This window comes from Balaenoptera physalus (genome assembly GCF_965194825.1).
Source record: "Balaenoptera physalus genome assembly, chromosome: 14".
NCBI lineage: Eukaryota > Metazoa > Chordata > Mammalia > Artiodactyla > Balaenopteridae > Balaenoptera > Balaenoptera physalus.
This window is the reverse complement of record NC_138893.1, coordinates 70,206,106-70,232,742: the sequence shown is the minus strand read 5'-3', so window position 1 is coordinate 70,232,742 and position 26,637 is coordinate 70,206,106. Positions and strand designations below refer to the sequence as shown.

General features: G+C 44.2%; 2 protein-coding genes across 2 annotated transcripts in view; both read left to right on the top strand.

Annotated features, from left to right (window-relative positions):
* The window catches only part of CHAT (choline O-acetyltransferase), a 53,010-nt gene extending 42,164 nt beyond the window's left edge, over positions 1–10,846 (top strand). Inside the window, exons 13-14 of the mRNA XM_082424913.1 lie at positions 3,263–3,400; positions 5,136–10,846. Of these exons, the coding sequence (XP_082281039.1) occupies positions 3,263–3,400; positions 5,136–5,405 (408 nt within the window). The 3' untranslated portion in view covers positions 5,406–10,846. The remainder of the gene's footprint in view (positions 1–3,262; positions 3,401–5,135) is intronic.
* Positions 9,703–26,025, top strand: LOC309642273 (UPF0728 protein C10orf53 homolog; the record flags this gene model as incomplete). Its single annotated transcript, XM_082423530.1, has 4 exons — positions 9,703–9,789; positions 14,490–14,553; positions 22,886–23,005; positions 23,658–26,025. The coding sequence occupies 4 exons, from the start codon at positions 9,703–9,705 to the stop codon at positions 23,720–23,722; spliced, it is 336 nt and encodes a 111-aa protein (XP_082279656.1). The 3' UTR covers positions 23,723–26,025.
* Between the last annotated feature and the right edge of the window lie 612 nt (positions 26,026–26,637).

The window sequence follows — 26,637 nt, the reverse complement described above, 5'->3', positions numbered from 1 at the left end:
AAAGAAGAGGATTCGCTGATGATCTATATGAGAAGCAGATAGCCCCTCAGTTCCTCATTTGACCTTAGTGTTGTCCAATTTCCTTGGTATGAAAAAAAAAAGAGTCTGAGAGGAAAAAAAATCAAATACAAAGATCAGGAATAAAAACGTAATTGGGCTTAACATCACTGGAAGGTGGAAGATAGTGAAACAATGCCTTCAAATTCTGAGGGAAAATGACTTTTAATGCATATTCTATACCCAGCTAAACTATCAAATTTGAAGCTAGAATAAAGACATTTTATACAGATAAGGTCATAAATTTTTTACTTATTAAGCTCTCTTTCTTGTAAAACTATTGGAGGATATAGACCACTAATGTAAGAGAATAAAGCACAAAAAGGGAAGTCATAAGCTCAAACATCAGAAGATTCAACACAAGAAAGAGGTAGAGAAAGAGGATGAGAGTAAAGGGAGATCCCAAGTTGACAGCTGTTCAGCAGACCCAGAGAACAATCAGTCCACAGAGAAGCAAGAAGTGAAAGGAGAAATTAAATTGATAAATTATCTGATACATTTTAATGTATTAAGGGAAGTTTTACACTTCCAGCTAAGGGTTTAGGAATCAATTAGTTACAGATATATAGAAAGGTAAGCAAGTGGGAAAATCATAATTTAATTATTTACAAATTGTCATTTCTAGGGAAAACAAAAAACTGAATAAGAAAGGAAATCTAATCCTAATACACTACAGGACTCAACTGTGAATACCTGCATAATTATAACCATGTAAACACTGAATATTGATCAAGCAACAAGGAGTCCAAATGTAACTCTATTTGGGAGCATAGGAGAGTAGAAGTGTATTTGGGGAGTGGGGATATAAAAGAGCCAAAGTTTCATCTTCTATAATAAGAAAACTGAAAAATGCAGTAACGGCAGTCTCAGCATGTTGTTTAGAACTAAGAAAGTCAGTCACTAAAAGGGTTCCAAGTGATTGCTTCTGTGGAGTGGGACTCAGTGCTGGCAAAGCGACATAAGCCTTTGGCTTACTTGGGGTTTTTTTTTTTTAACTATAAATATACAACTTTGATAATGATTTAAATTTTTATGAAAAAATTTAGAAAAATATCCTCCAAAGCATTGCCATAGGCTTCTGTTGTTTTAACTATTTTAAGTTGGGGAAAACGACTAAGTAAAAGAGACAAGGGATGGCAAGAGGAGAGCTATAAAGATGCTTTGTGGGTAAATCTGGTACCTGGTTGGCCGTGCAGGGTAAGGGACAGAGGGAGGAAGCCAGGAAACCTCCAGATATCTGGCAAGTATATTTGGTAGTGGTAGTGGAGAAAGGAAATTCCAGGGAAAGGAGCAAATGTGGTCCAGACTCGCTATCACATACTCTCACAGCACCTTATGCTTTTCCTTCCTAGCATTTACTCGGTTTTTGATCACAAGCTTATTTGTATGGTTGGTTAACATCTGTCTCCCATCACACCTAAGCCTCCGTGAGGCTGAGTCTGTGACTGCTTTGTTCTCTAGCAGCTGCTCAGGCACATAGTAGGTACTCAATTAAGATCCCTTGAATGAACGAAAGACTGAATGCTGAGTCATTTTACTCGTTACTACTCATGGCTGTGATCCAAACAACCTGTTAAATCAACCCCAGTTGCTACAGTGACTTCAGAGATGGTGAAAACAGGGGTGGATTGGCTGCTGCACAGAGTAGCTGCTTTGATAGATCTACACAAATCAGTCATTAAACAGAGGCAACCAGAGAAATTTAAAGTGCATCTACTTCATAGCTGGTCTGTCTCACAGTTCTTCCCCTCTGTCCTAATGGGGCACGTCTAAAGTGAGCGATGGTTGTATAACATGTCTTTTCAGCCCATAATTAGGTGCATTTGGAGAGACTGGGGCCTCTGAGTCATCTTTATGCATTCATTCTCAACTGAAAGAAAACAGCTGTCAAATTCCAAAACGTGACTTGTAAACCTGAACAAAGTTCATTGTGATGGGAGGTTTCCTCCTATGTGGGGCGTTAACAGCTAAGTGGCCATCTTACATAACCATGAAACCCCCAAAAGTTACTCACAATTACCCTGATGTTGATCCAGAGGTTAATACGAGAGGCCAGATGTGGCCCCCATGTCTCCATCAGCCCCCCAAATTGCCCCAAATAAGCATGTAATCCAAGCAAAACCCATGTGCATGCTACACATGCAGCCTCCAGTGGGGAATATGAAGAATGAGTGCCCTGGCCTCACTGCCTCACTTCCAGCCACACCACCACCACCCCTGAGCTCCTCCTACATAGAAATTCTCTTACCACTGCTTCCACTGCTATTCTCTTACCCCCCCCCTTTTTTTAAAAGATTTTTTTGATATGGACCATTTTTAGTCTTTATTGAATTAGTTACAATATTGCTTCTGTTTTATGTTTTGGTTTTTTGGCCACGAGGCATGTGCGATCTTAGCTCCCCGACCAGGGATTGAACCCACACCCCCTGCATTGGAAGGCAAAGTCTTAACCACTGGACCGCCAGGAAAGTCCCTCTCTTATCCTTTGATAAGAGTTCAAATACCTGTGACAAAAAGAAAAACCCTTTCTTCATCCAAAAACCCTTGAAAATGTGAGCTGAGCCTCTGCTAAGCTGTCTAGTTCCTGTCTCAAAATTATTCTTAGATTACGAATCCAGTTTAGTTGAATTGATTCTGAGCCTACGAAACAGCAGCCAAGACTCAGGAACAGACCTCAGTGCTCTCTACCCCTCATTCCTTGGGCTCCTGCTGGAGTATGAAGTGTTGGTTGTGGTGAGAGTCTGTGGTGAGAGTCAGTGACAGCCCGGGGCACCCCTCCCCATGCTTGGATGGGGCCCAGCACCCGTGCTCCTGCCCAGACTCCTGCCCTACCTGAGAAGGTACTGGGGATGGCCCAGCCGGCCCCACTCTTTCCACTTAGAGCACGGAGTAGTTACACACAGTGAACGCCAGCAGGGACCATGCTGTTGGAAGGACTCAGACTCACTGACTTTTAACTCAGGCATCCTTGTGTTAGAACCCAACCTGCTCTGGCTCATCCTGTGTACGTAGAAATGCACAAGGGCCCAAGGAGCAAAGGCCGTGTAGTACAGTGGTCGGTCCTGGGCGGTCACCCACACACATGGTCTGCAGCAAGTACTGGGTAGGCGAGAGCAGTTAGTCCCCGTTAGCATTTCGGACTAGAGAGGAGGGGAGGAGGGGGAGCCCATGTCTCATGTCCTGTTCTTTGTCCCCAACTACCCAGGCCATAACAGGGATGGCCATTGACAACCACCTGCTGGGGCTGCGGGAGCTGGCTCGGGAAGTGTGCAAGGAACTGCCCGAGATGTTCACGGATGAAACATACCTGATGAGCAACCGGTTTGTCCTCTCCACCAGCCAGGTACAGCCCTAGCATGGCCGTCACCCAAGAAGCCACTTAGTGGAAGCAGTGGGCTCTCTAAAGAGCTCGGTGTCTACAGCCCGCTGCCTTAGAGTCAGGCAAGCCCTGGCTCTGCTTCCAGTGAGCTGCGTGGCCTTCAGCAGAAGGACCTGAACGCTCAGAGTGCAGGTCTCCCCACCTTCTAAATGGGCATAATCACGAATACCGCCTTAGCAGAGGTGGGCAGGATGGGAGAACACCCATTCCGGTGCCCTAACCATTAGGCTTACTCCTTCCAATGTTGCCTGAGACGTGGTGTTCCACCACGGTGACCACAGGCTCTGAAGCCCGACAGGCCCACAGCAAAGTCCTGGCTCAAGCAGATGCGACAATATCAGTGGAAAGCCCAGCCCAGCGCCTGGCACGGACAGGGTCCTCCAATCAGGTCACAGCCATCATTCTAAGGGGCCACTGCCGGCCCAGCATCTCCTAACCAGTGCTACAGGCTTGTTCTGTTGGAGGACCACTGACACAGAAACAGAATGCAATCCATTAGAGAAAGGCAGCCATTTAGGGGAGAAATTACCTGTTCCCCCCGCCCCCGCCCCCCGCGAATGTCAATTTACTAAAACTCCACCTCATCTGCGAAAAGCTGGACGTGGGCAATAAAAAGGGCTGATAAAGTTGTGTTTGAGGATAAAAGCCCACTCAGTAATTTCATTTTGGCATTATGGCAGTGAGCTTGCAGACGTGAATAAACGAGGGCAGAACACAACAACATAAATTCTTCAGGAAACCATCCATGGGCAAAAAGTGCTTCGAAACGGCTTTATGGCCTTCGGCTGTTACACGGCAAATTTATCTGACAATGAGGTGACTCTATTAGCAAGACTAATGGTTTGTTCTGCCCCATTAAAATGGCCAGTGTCATTTCTGAAGGCCCGAGCACACAGAGCCTGTGGGTTTAAAGCAAACCCCACCCTGCACCTGCTCAAGAATGTGCTCTATTTTCCCTCTAAAGCCAGCTAATAAAATTAATTTAGGGTGTGGTGACTCTTTTTTCCAACTGGAATGAACATTTATGGCTTGAATGCCTTCAGAAACACTTTCTTGGTTTGTGATCCAAATTACAAAAATCTCTGCCCTCTGAATTCAAAACATATCAGGTACATAACTAAAACTCCAGTTGATGGCAATCTTTGAAACGCCCAGTGCTGGGTAATTGTGCGTGGCCAGGCTGTGGGGAGAAAATCAGACCAGCCAGGCAATACTGACAGTAATTAAGGATGTGGGAAAAATCGACAGAGAAGACGAGCCAGATTTCCTGCAGTTCATAAATTACTCCCTCTGGGAAGCCATCTAACTGTTGGGTGCCACCAGGGTACCATTTAGTAAATTGCTCTGATTGCCTCGGTGATTCAAACAGCCCCCAGGTGAAGGAGAGACTCGGCTGAGACCCAGCACCGGGTCACTCTGGGAGCTTCTGACTTCACAAGTAGAGCAGATTTCACACCAGGGAGGGCCTTATGGCCCTTCCTCTTCTGATTTCATGCAGTTAGATGGGTTTGTTTTGACGACTCTGGCTGTGGCCATCCATGATGAAGCAATCAGTTGATGTGGTTAATTCAGTCGAACACCCAGGTGGAAAATAGTCAAAGAGAAGCAAATATCCCATCGAGGCCCCTGGGTTGTTGGAACGCCATGCTTTGTAGCAGACTTTCAGAACAAGCAGCTTCTGACCTGTCCTCTCCTCCAGGTGCCCACCACCATGGAGATGTTTTGCTGCTATGGTCCTGTGGTACCCAATGGCTATGGCGCCTGTTACAACCCCCAGCCAGAGAGCATCCTTTTCTGCATCTCCAGCTTCCATGGCTGCAAAGAGACCTCTTCAACCAAGTTTGCAAAAGCTGTGGAAGAAAGCCTCATTGAAATGAGAGGCCTCTGCAGTCGGCCATCGTGTGCCACGGGCAAGCCACTGGTGAAAAAGGAAAAAGTAACAAGGCCCAGCCAGGGGCACCAACCTTGACTGCTGCCACTAGGTTTCACCTCCCCAAACCCAGCATTCTGCAGCTGCCAGACCCTGCTGAACCCCTGTCCCAACCCTTACCCCAGCTTTCTGTAGCTCCCGTGTAACTCTGGACCCAACACACAGACCACACTGAGGCATCACACAAAGCTGGAGTGTTAGGAGGAAAGCGTCCCTCATGATGCATGGGAATTGTCATTATTGATCAAGGTGCCCTCAGGCCTGTGCACTGGGAAATAAAACCAGCCTGGCCCGGAGGTGGTCTGGGCGAGATGGGGAAGGCACCACTGCCTTCCCTCCATGGCCATGGAAGCTTAATATTGGTTTGCTTCCCAGCAGGACCTAGCGTGTCCAGGTGATGTTTCTGCCCAACGAAAGAGTCACCTTATTATGTGCAGTGTACCCAAATGAACCACAAAGGAAGAGGCTAACTCCAGGTCATTACCCTGTGTCTTTTTGGGAGGAGTAGGGGGCTTTGTTTTCAGATTCAAAGCAGTCTGATCACGGCATTCAGAGTGACCTGCCCCGAGACACACAGTCCTGTAAGCACTAACCCAGCCCCCAACATACACACACACACACACACACACACACACACACACACACACACAGAGCACAAGTTAATTTAAAATATAATGATCTGGGCCTGCAGACACATTTCTCCTTTTGCCTCCCGGAAGCAGCCTTCCATTGAGTTCAGAAAATCTGGTCGGGCTAGTCTAAAAGGGAAAAAAAATGGTCTACCATTGCCCTGGAGTAGCAGCTGCTCCCTGCTTCCCCCGGGGACGTGGCGGGGACCACTTCCCCAGGGGTCCTGCCACTTGCATTTTTTCTGGTTGCGTTCCCACCCGCCTTCACAAGAAACATGCCCTGATAGGTGATCTGTCTTTTAGAGGAGAGAGGGATGCTTCGGGGGTTTTCTGCTGCTGTTGTTTATTTGTTTTGTTTTGTTCATTCTGAAGAGAGGCTTTTAAGAAAACCACTGTGACGTTAATTTCAGAATATGATCTCAGCGGCCTAAGCAGGACACCCTTGGACAGCTGGGCTCCTTTATGTGGAGGATGTTATCTAGGGATTCTGCCTAAAACTCGTGTGGAGGAGCCCAGAGCAGGGCTCTCCACTGGCCTGGGGGCTGAGGGCACAGCTGGCAGAGAGCAGGGTTGGGAGGAGGGAATGGCCACATGGAGAGCCAGCCCTGACAGAGGGGCAGACAGTCCACAGAGCCGAGGTGAGATTGTCTGGGGAGGCTGTGATCGTGGAGGGGATGTGAGAGGCACTTTCTGCTGGGGCATATTTTTATGGGAAAGCAACCAGAAAAATCAAAACTGCAAATAGCTGAGGCAGCTTGCCTCTGTCCAGGGGAGGTGCAGAGCTGGGCTCCCATCACGCTGAGTTCTGCCATGCTCCCTGCGGGGTTTTCTGGAAAAGCCTCCCTGCCCCTGCCCATCCTGCTCTGTATCACTCTGAGCCCTCCGCACTGGCCCAGGGACCCTGCACGTGTCCCTTCTTCAGACCACTGCGCCAACTCTCTGCACTTTGCCCTGTATGGAAGCGGGCAGGGCTGAGATGGGATGGGCCTTTTAACCTTTACTGGGCTCTTTGTAACACAAACAGCCCAATGTAGTGAATTCCTTCAACCCCTGGTTTTAGATTGAGGATTTCTATCGGATGATCTGGGAGATTCTGGCACTGCCCTGCAAAATTATTGGTCTATAGGTCCATGCTCCTTCCCTCACACGTCCACCTTCCTGCTCCCCCTGGAAAGGTGCAGCCCAAGAGTTCTGGGAATGTTTGGGGAACTGCTGTCCACCTGCTGTTAAGTTGACCCAAAGCCACTTATCTGTTCTCATCAAATGACCACAGTGAAGATCCGAGTTCTCTTCTGGTTTCTCTCCATGGATTTCTGGGCAGGCAGAGAACTCCGGTTTGGGGATCAGGCAGCCCCAATGACCTTGGCCAAGAAACTTAAAAGCCCAGAGACTCAATTGCCTCCATCATCAAATGGGGACAAGAGTGTCCCGGCCTTGTGAGGTTGTCAGGATTGTATATCACGTGTGTAAAGAACTTTCCACAAGCAGGTGGGCACCGGTGCCCGCTGTCAGGATGATGTTACCCCAGCAGGCATTGTTCAGGTGATGTTTGTTTCAAACTTTCTACACTGATTTGACAGAACCGAACTCATATCTGCCATTCTCTGAGCGTAGGGAAAGGAACCTGACTGTATATTCAGGTATCAACCATGTGTGGACGGCAGACGTTTGGCTGGAGGGAACACCTCCTCCCTCTGAGGAAGGGGCTGGAAGCTGGTCTTCCCCCTCCAAGAACAGGTGGGTGCACTGAGCCTTTATGTAAAGGCAATGCTGAGCCACGGCCATGGGCGTCTCTGCGGGGACCCTGGTAAAGGAGACTGTTCCAAGTGTCCCCAAAGGGATGGAAAATGAAACTTGGAGACAGACATTTGGGGGACAGTGATGCGTAATAAAAATGTATGTGGCCACCTCACAATATTGCTAAGTTTCCAAAATATATAAAGTTGATATTTGAGTTCTATTTTTATAAAATAGTTCTAGATTTATGGCAATATGTACATGTGTATTTATAGCCTTTCAATTTTAGGTTACAGTTTTGTGCTCTAAAGAAATATATGTATGACTAAAGAACTGTATATTGAAAGCACTATATTCAAGTTATTTAAAGACTGTAAGTCTGTATTCAATAAAAAGTAATGGCAAGAAAGATGGTGTTGGCTATTGTTTCTACCCAGAAATGCTATAAAAATCCTGTAGTAAATTCTGTGAGCTGGGTCAACAATTCATTCGCCTCTGAGGTCTGACAGCAGCGGTGGCGGAGGTCTAAAAGACAGGGGTTGGGAGAGAGAAGGGAGGAAGGAACTTAGTCTCTCCTAGTGTGTGGCATGCCACCACGGGGTGGGGGTGAGGGGCAGAGAGGCTTCACGGGATGTTTGTGATCAGGTTGGCAGAAACCTGGGTGTAGAGATGGGGGTTTCCACTTAAGCCTGCATGAACATGCATAAGCAGAATGAAGTGGAGGGAAGAGCATCAGGCTCAGAGGTGGGGTGCCTAAACTGGAGGTCAGCTCTATCTCTAGCTTGCTGTTAGAGACAGAGTGACTTTGGGGATGTCACTTTCACCTCTCTAGCCCTCAGTTCCCTCACCTGTAAAAGGGGGATGTTGATATCATCACTACCCATTTCCAGGGTTGTAGCAAGATGACAGAAGATGGTCACTGTTCGAAAACTTAGAAGTGATGTAAAAACTTAACATCCTTACTGCAGGCTCACAGGTACATGTGCACACAGGTTCCTACACCCTGCACGGCCCTGCACCCTGCACAGGTATATTCCCAGCTGCAACATCCCCTCCACAGCCCCAAGGATCCACAGAACCAGAACTGAGATTCCTTCAAATAGAAGCCCAAATGGAACCTTAAAGTGTATGAATTTGTGTGACTGGGATGCAGAAAAGCATTATCCAAAAAGACAATGGCTAAGAATATTCCAGGAGCAATGGAGGGGATAGGAAGGAACAGGAGGAAAGTAATGTGGGTTTGCTCTTATTGATCACATTTATCACACGTGGCCCCAAAATAACAAGATATAGGTGACAGAGAAGAGTACCAACAGGTAAGCCAACCCCCAACATGTAAAATAATGCCACCCCCTCCTTGTTGTCTCTGAAGGTCCTGAGAGGTAGCCATTGGTACATTCAGGTAAAAATGTAAGGAGGAGTCCTTCCTAGGTTCACAAGAGCAACAAGTTTCCAAATTACTCCTAAGCAGTTCTTCTTGAGGGTAGAGAGAGAACCAGTACCTTGGTTTCCCTTTATAAATTCAGGCAGTCTCCCTGCTTTTATGTTTCTCTGAGTTTTCTTTCCAAAGAGGCCTCTTGAGTCTGCAGGATGAACAGTATGGCATCTGGGGGAAAAGCTGGCCTCACCTTTCTCAAAGCCCTGTTCTCCCTCGTTTCCTAAGGACCAGCTCTCTCCTTGTTCTTTTTTTACTGCTTCTTCCATCTCCTTGTGGGATTTCACTTCCTATTTCTGTTCCTTTTATATCGTTGGACCCAGGATTCTGTCCTTGGTCTCTATTTCTTATATTTAAGGAGCTGCAAAATGGCAGGCTGAGCTGATACAGAAGGGCCCCTTCTACCTATAAAAACATACACACAAAGGGGAAGGAAATTTTAAACATATAGTCAACTTCAAAAGAAAGAAAATAAATCCCCACATTCCAGAAAAAAAGGCTGTTCAAAACAGAGCAGTGAGTGGGAGCTAAAGGTATGTCGGACCAGACACAGACTCCAGTGGTTGACAGTGGGCTTTTCCACCCCTGCAAGTTGACAGGACATAACCTCAGCCTAGCCAAGGTGGGAGATACAGCTAAACACCCCTCACAAAACCAGAACCTCAGAGGGGTGTCCCAACACTTTTCTAAAAAGGACTAGAAACACTCTTCCCATCAGCCTAGGGGAGCATTAAGGAACCATGCCATTCACTCAGGGCTGCAGATGGTGGAAAAAAGACATCCATGAGAAATTTAATTATAAGCTTATGCCACATGTGGATGTAGAATCTGAATGTATACACCTTATCTGTAAAGCAGGAATTCCAAGCCAATAATGTATTTAAATTGCCTGGGTTAGTAAGATCCGAAGGGCCTCAGCAGAATCAAGTACAAAACCACTCTCCACAACCCTGGACACACCAAACCCCCAGGGGGAAAACACTCCATTAAAGATGAGCTCACAGTCAAAAAATACAAACAGCACAAGAAATGGCTCACAGGAGGGAAAGCAGCAGATAAAAGAAACAGGTGAATAATATCACAAAGGCTGGAGAAAAGAGATGACTCAAAGAGAAACCATGAAATAGATGTGTTTAACATTATAAAAAAATAAAAATACAGGAGAGATACATATAGAAGTTCACAAAGGAGAGATTAGATACAGTGGGGGGAAAGCACTATTCAAAGAGAAAATGGTTAAGAATATTACAAAATCCAGAAAACACACCATTCTAAAACTCATGGTCAAAAAAGAGATAATAATGGAAATTTTAAAATACTTTGAGCATGATGATAATAAAGATACTTCATATCAAAACCTCCGGGATAGGGGCTTCCCTGGTGGCGCAGTGGTTGAGAATCTGCCTGCCAATGCAGGAGACACGGGTTCGAGCCCTGGGCTGGGAAGATCCCACATGCCACGGAGCAACTAAGCCCATGTGCCACAACTACTGAGCCTGCGCATCTGGAGCCTGTGCTCTGCAACAAGAGAGGCTGCGATAATGAGAGGCCCGCGCACCACAATGAAGAGTGGCCCCCACTTGCCGCAACTAGAGAAAGCCCTTGCACAGAAACGAAGACCCAACACAGCCATAAATAAATAAATTAATTAATTAATTAATTAAAAAAAAAAAAAGAAACTACCACTTGTCAAGTTTAAAAAAAAAAAAAAAACCTCCAGGATACAGCAAAAGTGATGCTTTGAGGGAAATTTATACTTACATCAGAAAAGAGGAAAGACTCAAGATTGATGAGCTAAGTGTAACTTTAAAAGTAAGAATAAAGGACCAAACAATAGACTCAAAGAAAGCAGAAGGAAGAGTAAACTCAAAGAAAGTAATAAAGATAAAAACAGCTCTCAGTGAAAGAGAAAGCAAAAAACAATAGAGAAGCTAAATAAAGGAAAAGTTGCTTCTTTGAAAAGACTAACAAAATAGACAAGTCTCTGGTAAAACCAATAAAATAAAAAGAGAAGGTCAGAAATAAATAATATTATGAATAAAAAGCTGACATAACTACAATAAAGTAGATGATAAAAGGATAACAAAAACACATCAACCACTTTACGGCAATAAATTTAAAAACAGATTAAAAGCAGAAAAATTCTTAGAAAAATATAATTGATTAAAACTGATGTAAGAAGAAATAAAATTTCTGGATAGTCTTATAAATCTTAAACCAAAATGATAATTTAAAGTCTTCCCACTCAGGGAAAAAAGGGGGGTGTCAAGAACATTAAATTTTATAGACATGTTCTACCAAACATTCTAAGAAGTGCTCATTTCAGTTGTATACAAAAAAAATAAAGGGATATTCCCTCTTCTTCTATACTCCCTTATTTATTCTCTGAAGCCAGTGAAACTTTAATATCCAAACCAGACTAGGACATATGATAAAGAAAAACTACAGGCCCATTTAACTCATGCATATATATCCAAAAATCCTAAATGAAATACTAGCAAACAAATTCTAACAGAATATAAAAGAAATAATACACCCATGATCAATTCAGGTTTATCTAAGAATGCAAAGTATTTTAATATTAGAAGATATCTAAATGTCATTTACTCATCAACAGCCTAAAGAATAAAAATAATAGGATCATTCTAATCATTAAAATCACTAAAATACATTCAAAAAATTCAACAGTCATTCATAATTTTTAAAAACTCATAGTAAAATGGAATTAGAAAAGAACTTAGCTTGACAAAGATCTACAAAAACATACAATATACATCATCCTAAATAGGGTAATATTGGAAATGTTTTCTATCCTTTAAAATCAGGGTAACAGGACTTCCCTGGCGGTCCAGTGGTTAAGAATCCGCCTTCTAATGCAGGGGACCCGGGTTCAATCCCTCGTCGGGGAACTAAGATCCCACATGCGCGGGGCAACTAAGCCCATGCGCTCTAGAGCCCGCACGCCACAACTAGAGAGAAGCTCGCGTGCCGCAGCTAAGACCCGACGCAGCCAAAAATAAATACATAAATACTTAAAATATAAAACTAAAATAAAATCAGGGTAAGGAGACGATAGGCAGTATTATCACTTCTATTCATCATTTCACTAGAGGTTCTAGCCTGTCCAATAAGAAGGAAAAAAGGCTTACTCAAGTAAATAAAATTATCATTGTTTGTAGACAATGTGATTGTCTACATAGAAAACTCAAAAGAATCTACCGTTAATAGAAATCATAAGAAACGGTCAAGGTAGCTTATATAAAATCAATATATAAAAGTCAACTTCATTTTATACAGCAATAAAATCACAATGCAAAATACATGACTTACAATAGAAACTTGCAATAAATTTAACAAAAGACATGCAGAGCCATGCACAGATAATAATAAACTATACTTAAAGACATTGAAGAAGATCTAAATAAAGGAGAGGTATTTCAATATAATAAATAGGAAGGCGTCAGAAAGATTCAGTTTTCCCCAAATCGATTTCTAGATTCAATGCAACTCCGGCGAAATTCTCAATGGGTGAACTTCTGTTTCTGATAACGGTAGAGTTTAATTCAGACTATGCTTCCTACATAAGACATCTTTAAAAATCTGTCACATATGTTTTTTTATATCTTCTTGAAAATCAGAAAAGAGCTAACTGGATTAAGATCAGGAAGAGGATGAGAGTAAGCATAGCACTGGAGATACTTTTTCTCTGGAACTATCTAGTGATATTGAATAGGCAACCTAGAAGATGAGATGCAATTTGGAGTTTGCAGAGTTACGCTTACAAAAATTGGAGTCTAACACCACCAAGGGGGGGGAACCTTGGTACAATCCTCATTGGGCTAGGATCCAAAAAGACTGCACCACAGAAATGAGGAAAAAATATAAATAAACCAACCTCCACATGGACTGCAGCCCAGTTTCAGGCCATCTGGATGGCTCAGAAAATCTCAAGCCCTGAAATTGTATTAAGATGATTCTGGGTTGCTGGTGCCACCAGGACCTGGCAAGAAGTGAAAAATAAAGTCATCTATAGAGGAAAATAACATCTTTCTTGGCCTCAAATTATTTCTACAGATAATTTTTCTAGTACAATGTCCAGTACACAATTAAAGTAAACCAAGCACTCTAGGAGACAAGACAAAATGACAGAAACTAGCAGAAATAACAACAGAAACAGACACATGGGGTCTCCAGAGAGTGGAATTCCCAAACACAGACTATAAAACAAGTATTTTTACTATGATCAAGAAGATAAAGTCAAACTGAAAAACTTGGCAAGAAAGTGAACTCTATAAAAAGTGGCACAGCAAATTTGAAAAGGGACCAAACTAAAATTCTTGAATTGAAAAATAAATAACTGAAATAACCAGATTAATGGCTTTGATAGTATTTAAGACACAACTGCAGAAAAATGAGTAAAATGGATTACAGGTAAAAATGAATGAATGAATGAATCAATCAATCAATCCATGAATACACACATACATACAATCCCAAAAGAAGCATGGAAGAAAGAAAGAGAGAAAAACACAGGAGAGAAGAGACTGTGCGAAGAATACAGCAGGAATACAGTGAGAATACATTGAGAAAGTCTAACGTACATTTAACTGGACTCCCTGAAAAGTGAGAAAATGGGACAGAAGCAATATGTGAAGAGATAAATGGCTCAAAATTTTCCGAAAACAGGTGAAGGATTTAAATTCAACGTTTTAAGAGTCCCAACAAACCCCAGGCAAGATAAATAAAAAGACATCTATGCATACCTTACAAAGGTTTCCAATCCATGCCACACGCCTGACTTGCCTGGGAAGGTTACTTGGCACCTCTGACACTCAGTTTTGTAAATACAAATTACAACCTATATCATAGAAACGGTAAAATGATTAAACGAGATAACATGGAAGGTGCTTAGCTTGTCGCCTGACACATACTTTCTGTAACTAGCTGTAAACGCTGGCTATTGTTGTTATTTATCATTAACACTTGCCATACCAAGTTGAAATTCCATGTTTACCAGGCTGCGCCAGTTACGAGAGCAAGTGGCCTTTTTGCACACCAGCAGCGGGCACACAGTAGTTGGTGCAGGCATTCAAGAAGGGAGACTCCTCACCCCCAGACCCTACGCCAGGCACTTGGCAGAGGACTTGGGGTGCAGGGGATCTTCGAGCTCCACGCCCACCCTCCGTGGCCCCTCACACCCACGCACAACCGCGCCCATTCCCAAGGGCCTGAAAAGCAGTTGCCTAGCAGTGTGTATTGCCCCGTATTGCCCTGGCAGGAGGCCCAGCCATGCCCAGGAACGCGTCGGTCATCATGCCCTAGGGGCCGTACAGCTCAGTCGGCCTGTCAGTGGAGCACCGCACCTACCGCCTGGAGGGCCTGCTAGGTAGGCAGCTGAGCGCCAAAGGGCCACCCAGCTGAGTGTGCCCAGGTGCACCCCAGCCTCTGAGCATCTGTGCAGGCTGTGCCCTCTGCCTAGACTTCCTTCATTCCTCAGACCTAGACCGAGTGCTACTTCCTCTGGAAAGTCGGCCCTAAGCCCCACAGCTGCAGGATGTTTTAGCATCTTCCTCTGGCTTCTGCTGCCTCAATATTAGAGCGGGAAGAAACATACACTGTGAGCCCACTGGGTGCTGGGTAGTAAATGCAAATTACCTGGATAGAAAATATTACATACCCTGCTTTACACATTGGGAAACTGAGAAGCAGGAATATTAAGTGACTTTTCCAAGGTGCGTGGCTGAAAAATGGCAGAGAGTCTGTCCCTTGATCATCCATTCACGCAACAAACCTTCACTGAGCAAGTAATATGTGTTGGACACTCTTCCAGGTACTGGGGACACACTGGTGAACATGATACGTGTCCATGAAGTGACTGTGTCATTGTTGACTGCTAACTGACAGCTGTGCCAAGGCTCTGACACACGAGCGTAATCATAGTGGGACCTGCCACTGGCCATAATTGGAGGGGAGAGAACAGAGGTCTGGAAAGGTTTACTTGCCTGAATTACATCTGAGTTGAGCTTTAAAGAATGAGGAGAAGCTAACCAGGTAAAGGAAGAAAGAGCATTCTGGGTAGGGGGACTAATATCTGCAAGGGCTGGAAGCATGAACAAATGACCTATGTATTTGTTGAACTGATGCGAAGATGAGGCTAGAGAGGTGGACAGGGGCCAGATCCTGCAGGGCTGTGTAGTATTAGGCAGGGGAATGAAACTGTGGCTGCTGTGAGTAGAACTGATTAGAGGGGGCCAAGAATGGAAGCAGGGAGACAAGGGACTGTTGTGGTGGTCCAGGGGAGAGATGATAGTAGCTTGGACCAGCACAGCCTTAAAGGGGTGGTGGGTTAAAGTAAAAGTAACAGTACTCCCTAAGAAGATGGAGATGGGAGGCGAGGTTCAGGGGGCTGTGCTCCAGATCCAGTCAGTGTCTGGCTAGAAAACCCTAGAGTTCACAAAAACACTGTTTGAACTAATAAAAAAAATCAGCACAGTTTAACTATACAGACTCAACACACAGGACTTCCCTGGTGGCGCAGTGGTTAAGAATCCGCCTGCCAATGCAGGGGACACAGGTTCGAGCCCTGGTCCGGGAAGATCCCACATGCCACGGAGCAACTAAGCCTGTGCACGACAACTACTGAGCCTGCGTGCCTAGAGCCCGTGCTCCACAACAAGAGAAGCCACCACAACAAAGAATAGCCCCTGCTCGCCGCAACTAAAGCCCACGTGCAGCAACGAAGACCCAATGCAGCCAAAAAGTAATTAATTAATTTAAAAATATCAACACACAAAAATCAATTGTAATTCTGTAACTAGCAATGAACCGTCTCAAAAGGAAATTAACAATTCCATTTACAATAGCATCTAAAAGAACAAAACACATATGAACAGATCTAACCAAGGAGATGCAAATCTTATACACTGAAAACTACAAAAACTGCTAAAAGAAATCAAAGAAAACCTAAGTAAATGGAAAAATATACCATGTGCATGGATTGAAAGACTTAATACTGTTAAGATGACAATACTTCCCAAAGCAGTATACAGATTCAATGCAATTCCTATCAAAATCTCAATGGTGGTGTTTTTGCAGAAATGGAAAAACTCATCCTAAAATTCATAGGTAATTTCAAGGGACTGAGACTAGCCCAAACCATCTTGAGAAAGAACAAAGTTGGAGGTATCACACTTACTGATTTCATTAACTTACTCAAAGTTACAGTAATCAAAATAGTGCGGTACTGTCATAAGGATAAGCATATAGACCAAAGGAATAGAATCGAGAGTCTAGAAGTAAACCATCACCTTTATAGTCAATTGACTTTTGTCGTGAGAGTCAGGACTATTCAATGTGTAAAGAACATTCTCTTTAACAATTTGTACTGGGGAAAGTGGATATCTACATGAATATCTTTTGAATGAAGTTAGACCCTTATACCATATATAAAAATTAACTCAAAATTGATCAGAGGTCTAAGTTTAGAAACTAAAAAACTCTTAGAAGGAAACATAGGGGCAAATCTGAATGACCTTAGATTTGGCAAGTATGTCTTGAACACCAAAAGCATAGGCAACAAAACAAAAAACAGAACAACTGAAATTCATTACAGTTAAAAACTTTTGTGCATCGAAGGACACTACTAAGAAAGTGAACGACAATCTATAGAATGGGAGAAAAGATTTGCAAATCATATATCTGCAGTCAGGACCTCTCACTGTCATTGGGATGCTTAATAGGCATCTCGGACCAATATGTCCAAAATATCTAAACCAGCCTCCTAATACTCACCAGTGCCTCCTGCATTTTTTCCATCTCGGTTCATAGCAGCGCCATTCTTTCACTTACTCAAGCCAAAAACCTTGCAGGCATCTTTCTCTCCTCTCTTTCCCTCACACTCCCCATCTAGTCTAGCAGCACATTCTGTTGGCTCTATCTTCAAAGTATCCCGACAGAATTCAACCACGCCTTAACCTCCCTGCCACCACCCTCGGCCTCTTTGTCCAAGCCACCGTCAGTCATCTCTTGCCTGGATCACCGCCCTGGCCTCCTCACTGAGCTCCCTGTGACCACCTTGTCCCCTGCAGTATGTTCTCAAAGCCAGGTGTTGCCATTAAACCTGAGTCAGAGCATGGCCCTTGCCTCCGAGAGCATTCTGGTTGCTCCTTCAGTGACCTGCCAGGCTCCTGATGACTTCCCTGACCTCATTTCCCCCTGTTGCTACTTACCCTCTCAGACCAGGGCTCGACCCCGTGTCCCCTGCATTGGCAGGCAGATTCTTAACCACTGCGCCACCAGGGAAATCCCTGGTCTTTTCTCTTTACTCTCTCAGCCTTCAGGTCTTTCTCAAAAGTCACCTTCACAGACAGGTCTTCCTTGAGCATCTCCACTGACAATGTCGACACTTCCCTCAGCCTCCCTCTTCCTTATCTCCCTTCCCTCCTCTTTTATTTCTTCCTAGCACTCATTAGTACCCAACGCAACATATATTTCACCTATTTCTCTTGTTATCCTTCTCTCCTACCGGGATGAATGCTTCAGGGGCTCAGGGATTCTTGTTTGTTCTGTTCTCTGCTGTGTCCCAGAGTCTGGAACTGTGCCTGGCATATCTGAAGGACTGATAAATACTAGTTAAAATGAACCTGCATGGAGCGAATGCTGGAACCACAGAAGGTGAGACTGTGGAAGAAGCAAGGGAAGTCAGAACCAGCCAGACCACAGGACATGGGCAGTGGTCCCTCTGAGGGCTGCAACGGTAGGAGAGAACCTGGAGGTACAGAAGGCAAGTGAGATGAGGATTTCAAGAAGAAAATAGCTAATAGGCACCAAACTGTTAGCAGGAGTTATCGCTAGAAAAAGATAAATCCATGGTTGATGAAAGACATAGAAAGAGTGTTCCCAAAGACCTGTGATGGGAGGGGAAGTTGGCACAGTAACTTTGGGGGGCAACCTGGCAGTGTCTTAAAATTTAAGTGTATACTGTAGAATCCAGCTACTCCATTTCTCAATTTCATAAATATATAAAAACTCGCACATGTACATGGAAACATGCCCATGAAGATTTTCTGCATTCCTTGGTCATCTTGAAAAATTGGAAACAACCGGAAAAAGGAATGACTGGATATATTGCTGTACATCTGTCACATGAAACGCAACACGGCAGATCTGTGTGCACTGATGGGGCTGGATTGCCATAACCATTGTGTTAAAGGAATAAAGCATATTCCTGAATTTTATGTACACTATGAGCTCACTTCCACTGAAAAAGACAAAAGGAGGGGGAGGGGAAGAATTATAGGCGATTTTTAAATCTATGTCCTTTACTTTTCTGTAATTTTTAAGGTTTTTAAGAACTCATCAGTCTGCATTACATTTATAATCTGATAAAATTTTAGAGTTTAAAATATGTTTTTACCAGCACAAGTGTTTTAAGAAGCAAGAAAGGAGATAGGTCAGAGCATGAATCTGCTGGAAGGGTGGGGGAGAACTGGGTGAGCCACTGAATGTGCTAATGGGTCTTCGCCTCTGAGGATGCAAGTTCAGGAGAAGGTGGGCAGAGGCTCCAACTGCAGGAGGTAAAGGAGTGGTAGAGATGAGGAAATAGAGAGCCCAGGCAGCTCTTCCCACAGTAGGGGAGGGGAAGGCGTATTTTAAGAGGATCAAGGGGAGAATTTTTATGGTTGAAGGAGACTTGAGTATTGCAAGGTATCAGCAGGTGGTTGATTTTTAAAGTTAGCATTGTATATCCCTGAATGGTAGTTCATATAATACTGGCAGCCAACATTTACTGAGGGCTGGTGACAAATGCCAGGGTGTTAACAGAAGCAAAGCAGGGAGCATCTGCTCCCCTTTCTCTGTTCAACACTCCCCCCATCACTTTAGACCCAACTAACATCACACCAAGCACAGAGTGGTGCATTTGCAGGCTCTCATTTGTAAAATCTGCCTCTGAGTTCTGTGCATTTCTTTAAAAATCATAGCCCTTTATCATTTCCCGAAACCCTGCTGGCTTTGGAAATATGCCTGATCTCTCCTGAACTTACCATGCCTTAAGCAATCTGAAAAGTTTATTTCTTTCTTTATTACCCATGAATTATAATAGCTTAGCAAAAATGTCCTGACTATGGCCTCAATACTGATGAAATTAAACTAACTAATGCTTAACAAGAAGTGTTAATTTCCCTCGCCATGGTTGTGCCTTGCCTGCTGTACTTAAGTCTGCCAAATGACCTGCTAAAAAGGAAAAGACTCATAAGAATAGAATCCATCCTTATTTAGCTAAGTTGCTCTGTGTGCCATCCTCCTGTCCCTAGCTATGCATTAGCTACACACGTTAATAGTCATTGGCTTTGCATCTGTGCCGAGCAGAGGAGGGGGAGATGCCTGTCTGTTTGCCTTGACTTCCTAACCAGCAACATGTAAATCATTTGCAGGTGGCACACAATTCCACCAGTACTGAGAAGAGGGAGACTTTTCCATATCCCTCCAGCTCACTCAGATCCCCCTTGAAGAATGAGATGCCACTTCAAAGAGTCAGGTTTTCTGCGGGTGGCCTTACAGATTCTGGTTGATTTATGCTGGAGTTAGCCACTGCCTTTGCAAAGACTTTGTTGCATGGAGTATATTTATCTGACCTTTCTTTGAATAGACAACACATAGCAGCTCATAGGAAAAAAATGGGTCCTCCATGTAGAGAGGTGGCATTTGGATGAGCTGCAGGAATTCTGGTGCTTCTCCGAGTTTGATCCCTTAGGCCTGCACGGGCCGCCCTACAGCTGGGCTCAACACATCCTGGAGTGGTGAGAAGGAGACAGGCATCCTGAGGATGAGTAGATGAAGTAGACCCAGAGGTGGCTTACCGCTCTAATAAGACTCAGATTTATGTCACTCGGGGTCCAAAAGAGTCGTTGGAGGTGCCCAGCGCCATTAGGAGCTTGTTTATTCAACAAGCTGTATTAACACCAGGCCCGGGGTGGGGGGGCGGGGAGGACATACTGTGGTCAGTGAAGGAGACACGGGGCTTTGTAAGGCAAAGTGAGGACTGACATGCTCTGTTGAGGAGGATTTCTTCCTGTAGGGCTTCATTTGCTCAGATGTTGAGGCATATTCCCATTTTTGGCACTGCCGCCACCTCCATAGGGTGGGTTATTCGGTGGATTAAACCCTATTTCTTAGGTAAACCTTGCCACGAAAGAGTGCTGCTGTTCTCATAAAACAAACCCCAAACGCAGATGTTACATGAGGCTTGGTGAGATATGCTCTGCAGGGAAAGGGCCATAGAAGGCTGTGGGGTACACACCTTCCCGGGTCTCCTTCTACAGAGCCCCTCCTCCCTTACACTGTGGTCACAGGGACCGGCCCCAGGTGGAACCTGCACCCCTTCTCTGCAGAACCCCCAGGATTTAGAGAGCTGGTATTGTGTGTTATCAGAATAGAGGTAGCACCTTGCCCCCAGAGGTGGGGTGTAAGGTGGGCATGGAGAAGCTGTTTTGTTCCTGATTTCTCCCAATCAAATTGAAGTACATGTCCCAGGAGCGTCTTCAGACAATGCAAAGCCAAGGTCATGGAGGCCAAATTGCCTCCTACCTACCAGCTTGCAGCTTTTCCCTCTCTGGCTATAACTCCCCTCTCCAGAGGGGGCGCTGCTGGGGGAGTATCTGATCCCCAGAAATCTCTGCCCACAAACTGCCTTTATGCCTCCCTGGACGATTCACTGGCCATTCCAAACTGGGTGGACTGCTTCATTCAAACAAGTCACTGGTCCAAACTGAGTGCCTTCCTCTAAAGATGTTTAAGAACAAAACACTTAAATAGGATACAATAACATAAATATGCCAGAGAAAAAGATGCCGGTGTTCTGTAGAGAGAGGTGTTAGCAGTCAGTCACAAGGACAATTAGGGCCACCACTGGGTGCCCAAGGAGCACTATCTTGTTAATGGAGATCCTCGCTGAGTTGCTTTTTGAAGTTCCTTTCCAGAAGTGAAATTAAAATCACGCAATTAAAATGTTCACAGTTGGGGCTGGATGTTCTTGAACTGATTGAAAGATGAAGAAGTGGACATGGCAACATTTTGAAACAGCAATTGTCTCTGTAATTAAATGCAATTAACTGACATAGCTGTTTGCTTTTCTCCACATAGGACTGATTGAAATGCTAAAACTTTAAAAAACATGCCCACCATCTGATTTCTCTTTCCATTCTAACCACAATTCTCACCAACGAATGAAGACTGCCAAAGGTGGTGATTTAGTGAACCAACTCTAACACTGAGGTTATAGGGTGAACATATCAGGAAACATGGGGAGAAATGTGTTTGAGAAAACAGAGCTCCAGCCTGTTCCATGCACATCATTTCTCCTAAACCCACATACCCTTGCATTTCCACAATAGAGAATAAATCTAACAATTTTCCCATAGCTGATCTCTAGAAAAGGAGCTGTTGAACGTAAGTAATAACCAAAATGTGGATTCCGAAGGGGAGAATAAAAATTTAGTCCATTAGCTTTAAAAAAATTTTTTTTCCTGATTTTTATAGAAAATCTAGAATATGCTAAAAGAATTTTATTTTAAGTTTCTCATAATCTCACCACAGAGAGATAATCACTGGATATTTTCTTTTTTCCTAATATATACACATTAATTGCACTGAATACATTTTTTTTTTAAATTTATTTATTTAGGCTGCGCTGGATCTTCATTGCTGTGCGCGGGCTTTCTCTAGCTGCAGTGAGCAGGGGCTACTCTTCATTGAGGTGCACGTGCTTCTAACTGCGGTGGCTTCTCTTGTGGCGGAGCACGGGCTCTAGGCGCACAAGCTCAGTAGTTGTGGCGCGTGGGCTCTAGAGCGCACTGGCTTTGATAGTTGTGGCACACGGGCCTAGTTGCTCCGCGGCAAGTGGGATCTTCCCAGACCAGGGATCAAACCCATGTCCCCTGCATTGGCAGGTGGATTCTTAACCACTGGACCACCAGGGAAGTCCCTGAATACATATTTTAATATATATTATACATGTACCCTGATTTTTTGCTTATATTATGAATATTTATCTTGCTATTAAAAATGTATAAACATTTTTGAAATGTCCAAATAAAATCTCATCATATGCATTTGCCACCATTTACTTGACCATCTTCTTATTATTGGGCATGTAAGTTATTCACAGTATTTTGCTATTATAGTAGTACAGAAAGGAATATCTTGTTGCAAAAGTCTGTATTTCTGATTTTTTCCTTAGGGAGCTTTCTTATAAGTGCAATTTCCTGGGCCAGAGATTAGAATCATTTTTTAATTCTAATTTTTGTGAGGCATTTGAGGCTTTTGGTATGTACTTCCAAATTGCCCTCCAGAAAGGTGACCAATTTATATTTCCATCATCAGGGTAAGACTTTACCTAATTCTGTATATCCCCTCCAACACTGAGCATCACCTCTATAAGAAAGGCTCAAAAACTCTTCCTAGAGAAAGCTCATATTTTCACTGATCATATGGCTCTGGGGCAAATCACAACCAAAACCAAAATTTTTCAGGTCTCTGGCTGTGCTTCCCAGCAAAGGGGAGGGCACATCGGGGCCAGTGCCAGGTGGGCACCCACCAGGGATGTTGAGTTACAGCCATGAACAACTGGAGAGCAGACCAGTCGCTGCCATCCATGAAGACACCTGCATATCAGGTTCATCTGTCCCCATGGCACCCACATCCTTCCCCATCTTTTCCAGCTGTGTTGGCTAAAGATGGACACCAGGCCATCCTAGAGAAGATAGAAGACTGGAATGTGGTGGAACTCATGGTGAATGGGGAAGTTGTCTTCCACTGCAACATCAAAGACTTGGAGTTTGGTAAGCCCTTCCCACCAGCATTTTGCCTTCTCTGGGACACTTCCATTTCTAGTTGAAGTGGTTGATGTGTCCTGCCCATATTCAAACTGGGTTTCTTTCTGAGTTTTAAATTCTTACTCAAAGCCCCATGCTCTGTGGCACATGAATGAGCGCATCCTAAACCATACACAGTAAAGTGCCTGATGCTCTGGGCTTCTTCCCAGAATGCTGGAAACAGAAGAGGGATGGAAAGAAAATGAAGTTTTAGCTCTAGACGTCAAATGGGACTGTGCAAATTTAGGGAAAATAGGTTGTTTTGTTGTTTTTCATTTTAATAATGTGTGTTTTATTATTATTTACCTTGAAAATGGTTTTTGTTCTGTTTGATTATTCTATCTAGGCTAGCTAAGACAATCAGAGTTGATATGCTGGCAGTGTATGGCATCATCAGCTACGTTCTATGGATTTCTTTGCCTCAGAGAGCTTCTGGCTCAGCAGGCTGGCATCATGCATGCCTCACTCTGCTCAAAGTAAAAGCTTTCCCAATCCACTAATACTCTACAAAGGCTGGGACCTTTGGAAATGCTCTCCTAGTGGAAGCCGTATGTTTGTCTTATATGACATGACATTGTATATAAAGCTGGCTAAAAGAAAATTATATCTATTTCCCTAGGAGGCGATGGTAAACTAGACCCACTGTGCAAAGAGGCCAGGAGAGCCGTACTAAGTGCCTACTGATCTCTTCATTGGAACAGGCATCTGAAGTCAGCAGAAGAGCAGGTGCCTCCCGCCGTTCTGCAGTACAAGCAAAAGTGGCCAGTCCAGGCCGTGGATGCTGGGCTCAGGCAAGGCAACACCCCCTGTCCCTCAGCCTGCACAGCCAGGTTTCTCACCTGACTGCAAGGAAACGGGGCCCGCAAAAGTAATAAAACCACACCATTTGCAGCATCTCTCAATCTCAACCCATAGGGAGAGCCCTCCAATATCAGGTACACGTTGAGCTGAAGGAAATAATAAAAGGTAATCTAATAACAAAGCGCCATCCCTTGCTAATAACGCAAAGTTGCCAGAAGCATCAGAGATTCCACTCTATAGCAGTGAAGAGCCAGGAAGAGGTAGAATTAAGGATAAGGCAGGAGGGGGATGGTGGGAGGGAGAATAGTGGGCTTTGAAAATCTGAACCAGAAGTTAATGTCAGTATTTGGAAACCTGCCTATTCCTACAGGTTTACTTCTTGCTCTCAATAGAATAATATTTAACATTGTAATATATAATTACCTAATGACAAATCTTCATTTATTTTCCTTTAAAACAAGAAAATGATCTGCCTTCTTTTGCATTAGCCAATCCAACAGGCTGGTCTGAAGAGGGCCCGAAAGAGACCGGGACAGAGGTGGAAAGTGGCTCCCTGTCTCTTTTCTTGGAGGAAAACACAGCCAGCGGAGTTAAAGAAGGGTTTTAGCTGTGGTCAGTGTCAACCTCAGCCGTGTCAAAATGACGTTCATTTTATTTGCAGGATCTTTGCACCAAACTGTAGCATGCATTCTTAGCTGTAGAGTAAAGGAGAAGGGAGAAATGCAGATATTGATCTAATGATGTTAACCGTGAGGTCATGGTAAGAAGGCATCACAGAAGAAAGCTGGATTCCTTCACAGAAGACTCCGGGCGCCGTGTTTGAAAGAGAAGGGCTTTCAGGGCCTGTGACAGGCAGCGGCTGGCTCTGGGTGCACAGCCCGCAGGGATGCGGGGCCACCCTGCTCCCTGCAGCCTCACTGCACCTGGGGAGCCATCCTTCCCATTGCTCCAGGGAACCTCAAACCCCCCTGCGCCCCAGAACTGCAAAGGCATCTGGTATTCGATGAAACCACTTGGCCAAGTTCTTTCTCGCACGTGACGAAATAGGAGATAGAATTTTCATTTTCAGCCCAAGTTTCACTTTATCAGATTTCATTCAGAGATTACGAATCACTTAGGATGCTGGAAATATTTAATCATCTTTGCTGAGAACCTGAGGCTAAAAACAAGTCTTCTTCCCGGTGTCTGGTGCCGGTTTTCACACGTCTTTAGTAACCCTGGATTTAGTCCCTTTTTCTCAAAGATCAGTTTAAGTTATTATTTGTTTTCATATAAACATTTCACTACAAAAGAAGCACATTTTCATTACAGTAAAATGAAAAACTACAGGTAAAGATAAAGTATAAATTTGATAATATTTTGGTTTATTTCAGTTGGGGTTTCTTCCATTTATATCTGAATGTTCATTAAGAGCTAGACATACATAGAAATGGATTTCACCAATTTGGGATCATGCCGTATGTATCCAATTACGTATCTTTTTTTTAAACTTAACGTTTTATGTTGAACCTCTTCCCATGTGACCAAAACATTTGCTGACTGTCTAAGCATTCTATCTTGAACCAGGGAAATTTCTTCCTGCTTGAATGGTGCTTCCTACTTTCACTGCCAAAAGCTCTTCTGCTGGGATATAAAATTGCAGGCTTTCCCATCTGCATTTGGTGTGGTAACTTCAGCTCCTCAGGCTCCAGGACCCCAAAGTTAACTGGTACAAGGGGTCTACCCTGCAGCCACCTTGCCCTCCTCTGACACACCCTCCACCCTGGCCTGTATTTTGTCTCAGAGCAGCGCCCCCATACACCTGCTCTCCTTTCCCCCACGGCCAGAGCAGAAGGGCTGGTAAGGGGAGGTTGCACACGGTTCTAAGAAAAAACCAAGTGCAGAAAGCTTCTGGGAGATCCTGTGCCCAGGGCGCTGTGTTCCAAGTTAGATCAGAATGAAATGATATATGAATCAGCACTACTGGAAAAAGCCCCAAGGTTACCTCTGGGCGGTAGGCTTGGAGAGATGGGTGGGGTGAGTGGAGGGAGGAGGCCTGCAGGACTATCATTTCTTCCTTTTTGTAAATGTTCTCAATGGTGGAATTGATTTTTACTTTGCATATGAGTGTGAGTGTGTGAGTGTGTGTGTGTGTGTGTGTGTCCGGGAGGGGGGTACTTTTCAAATAAACATTTAAAATAAAATCAAGAATTCGGGGGGGACTTCCCTGGTGGCGCAGTGGTTGGGAGTCGGCCTTCCAATGCGGGGGACGGGGGCTCGATCCCTGGCCAGGGAACTAAATCCCACATGCATGCTGTAACTAAGAGTTCACATGCCACAACTAAGGAGCCCTCAAGTCTCAACTAAGGAGCCTGTGAGCCACAACTAAGGAGCCCGCCTGCCCAATTAAGACCCGGCACAACCAAAATAAATAAATAAAATAAATAAAAAAAAAAAAAAAAAAAAAAAAAAAAGAATTCGGCATAGAGGTCGTCTGTCTATATAACCTAGCTCTTCTCTGTCATTCATTAAGAAGAGCTTTGTCTTTGGAAATGTAATCATTTTTTGGTCTGCAGAAACGTGCCCTCATCCTTCTCCTCTGCTTCCCTCTTACGTCTTCTTAAAAAGATATCTCCCTGCAGAGACACAGGAAACATGGCTTGCTCCCAACTGAAGGCAAAAGCACTCCATGCTTCAACAAACTAGGCATTTGGATGCCCTTTAATGCTTTTAAAGTGCCACTTAATTAAATCACATCTAAGTTTTGTAAGACGTCAAATCAATTTCTTCCCTATTGGAACGTGTAAAGAAAGTGTCTT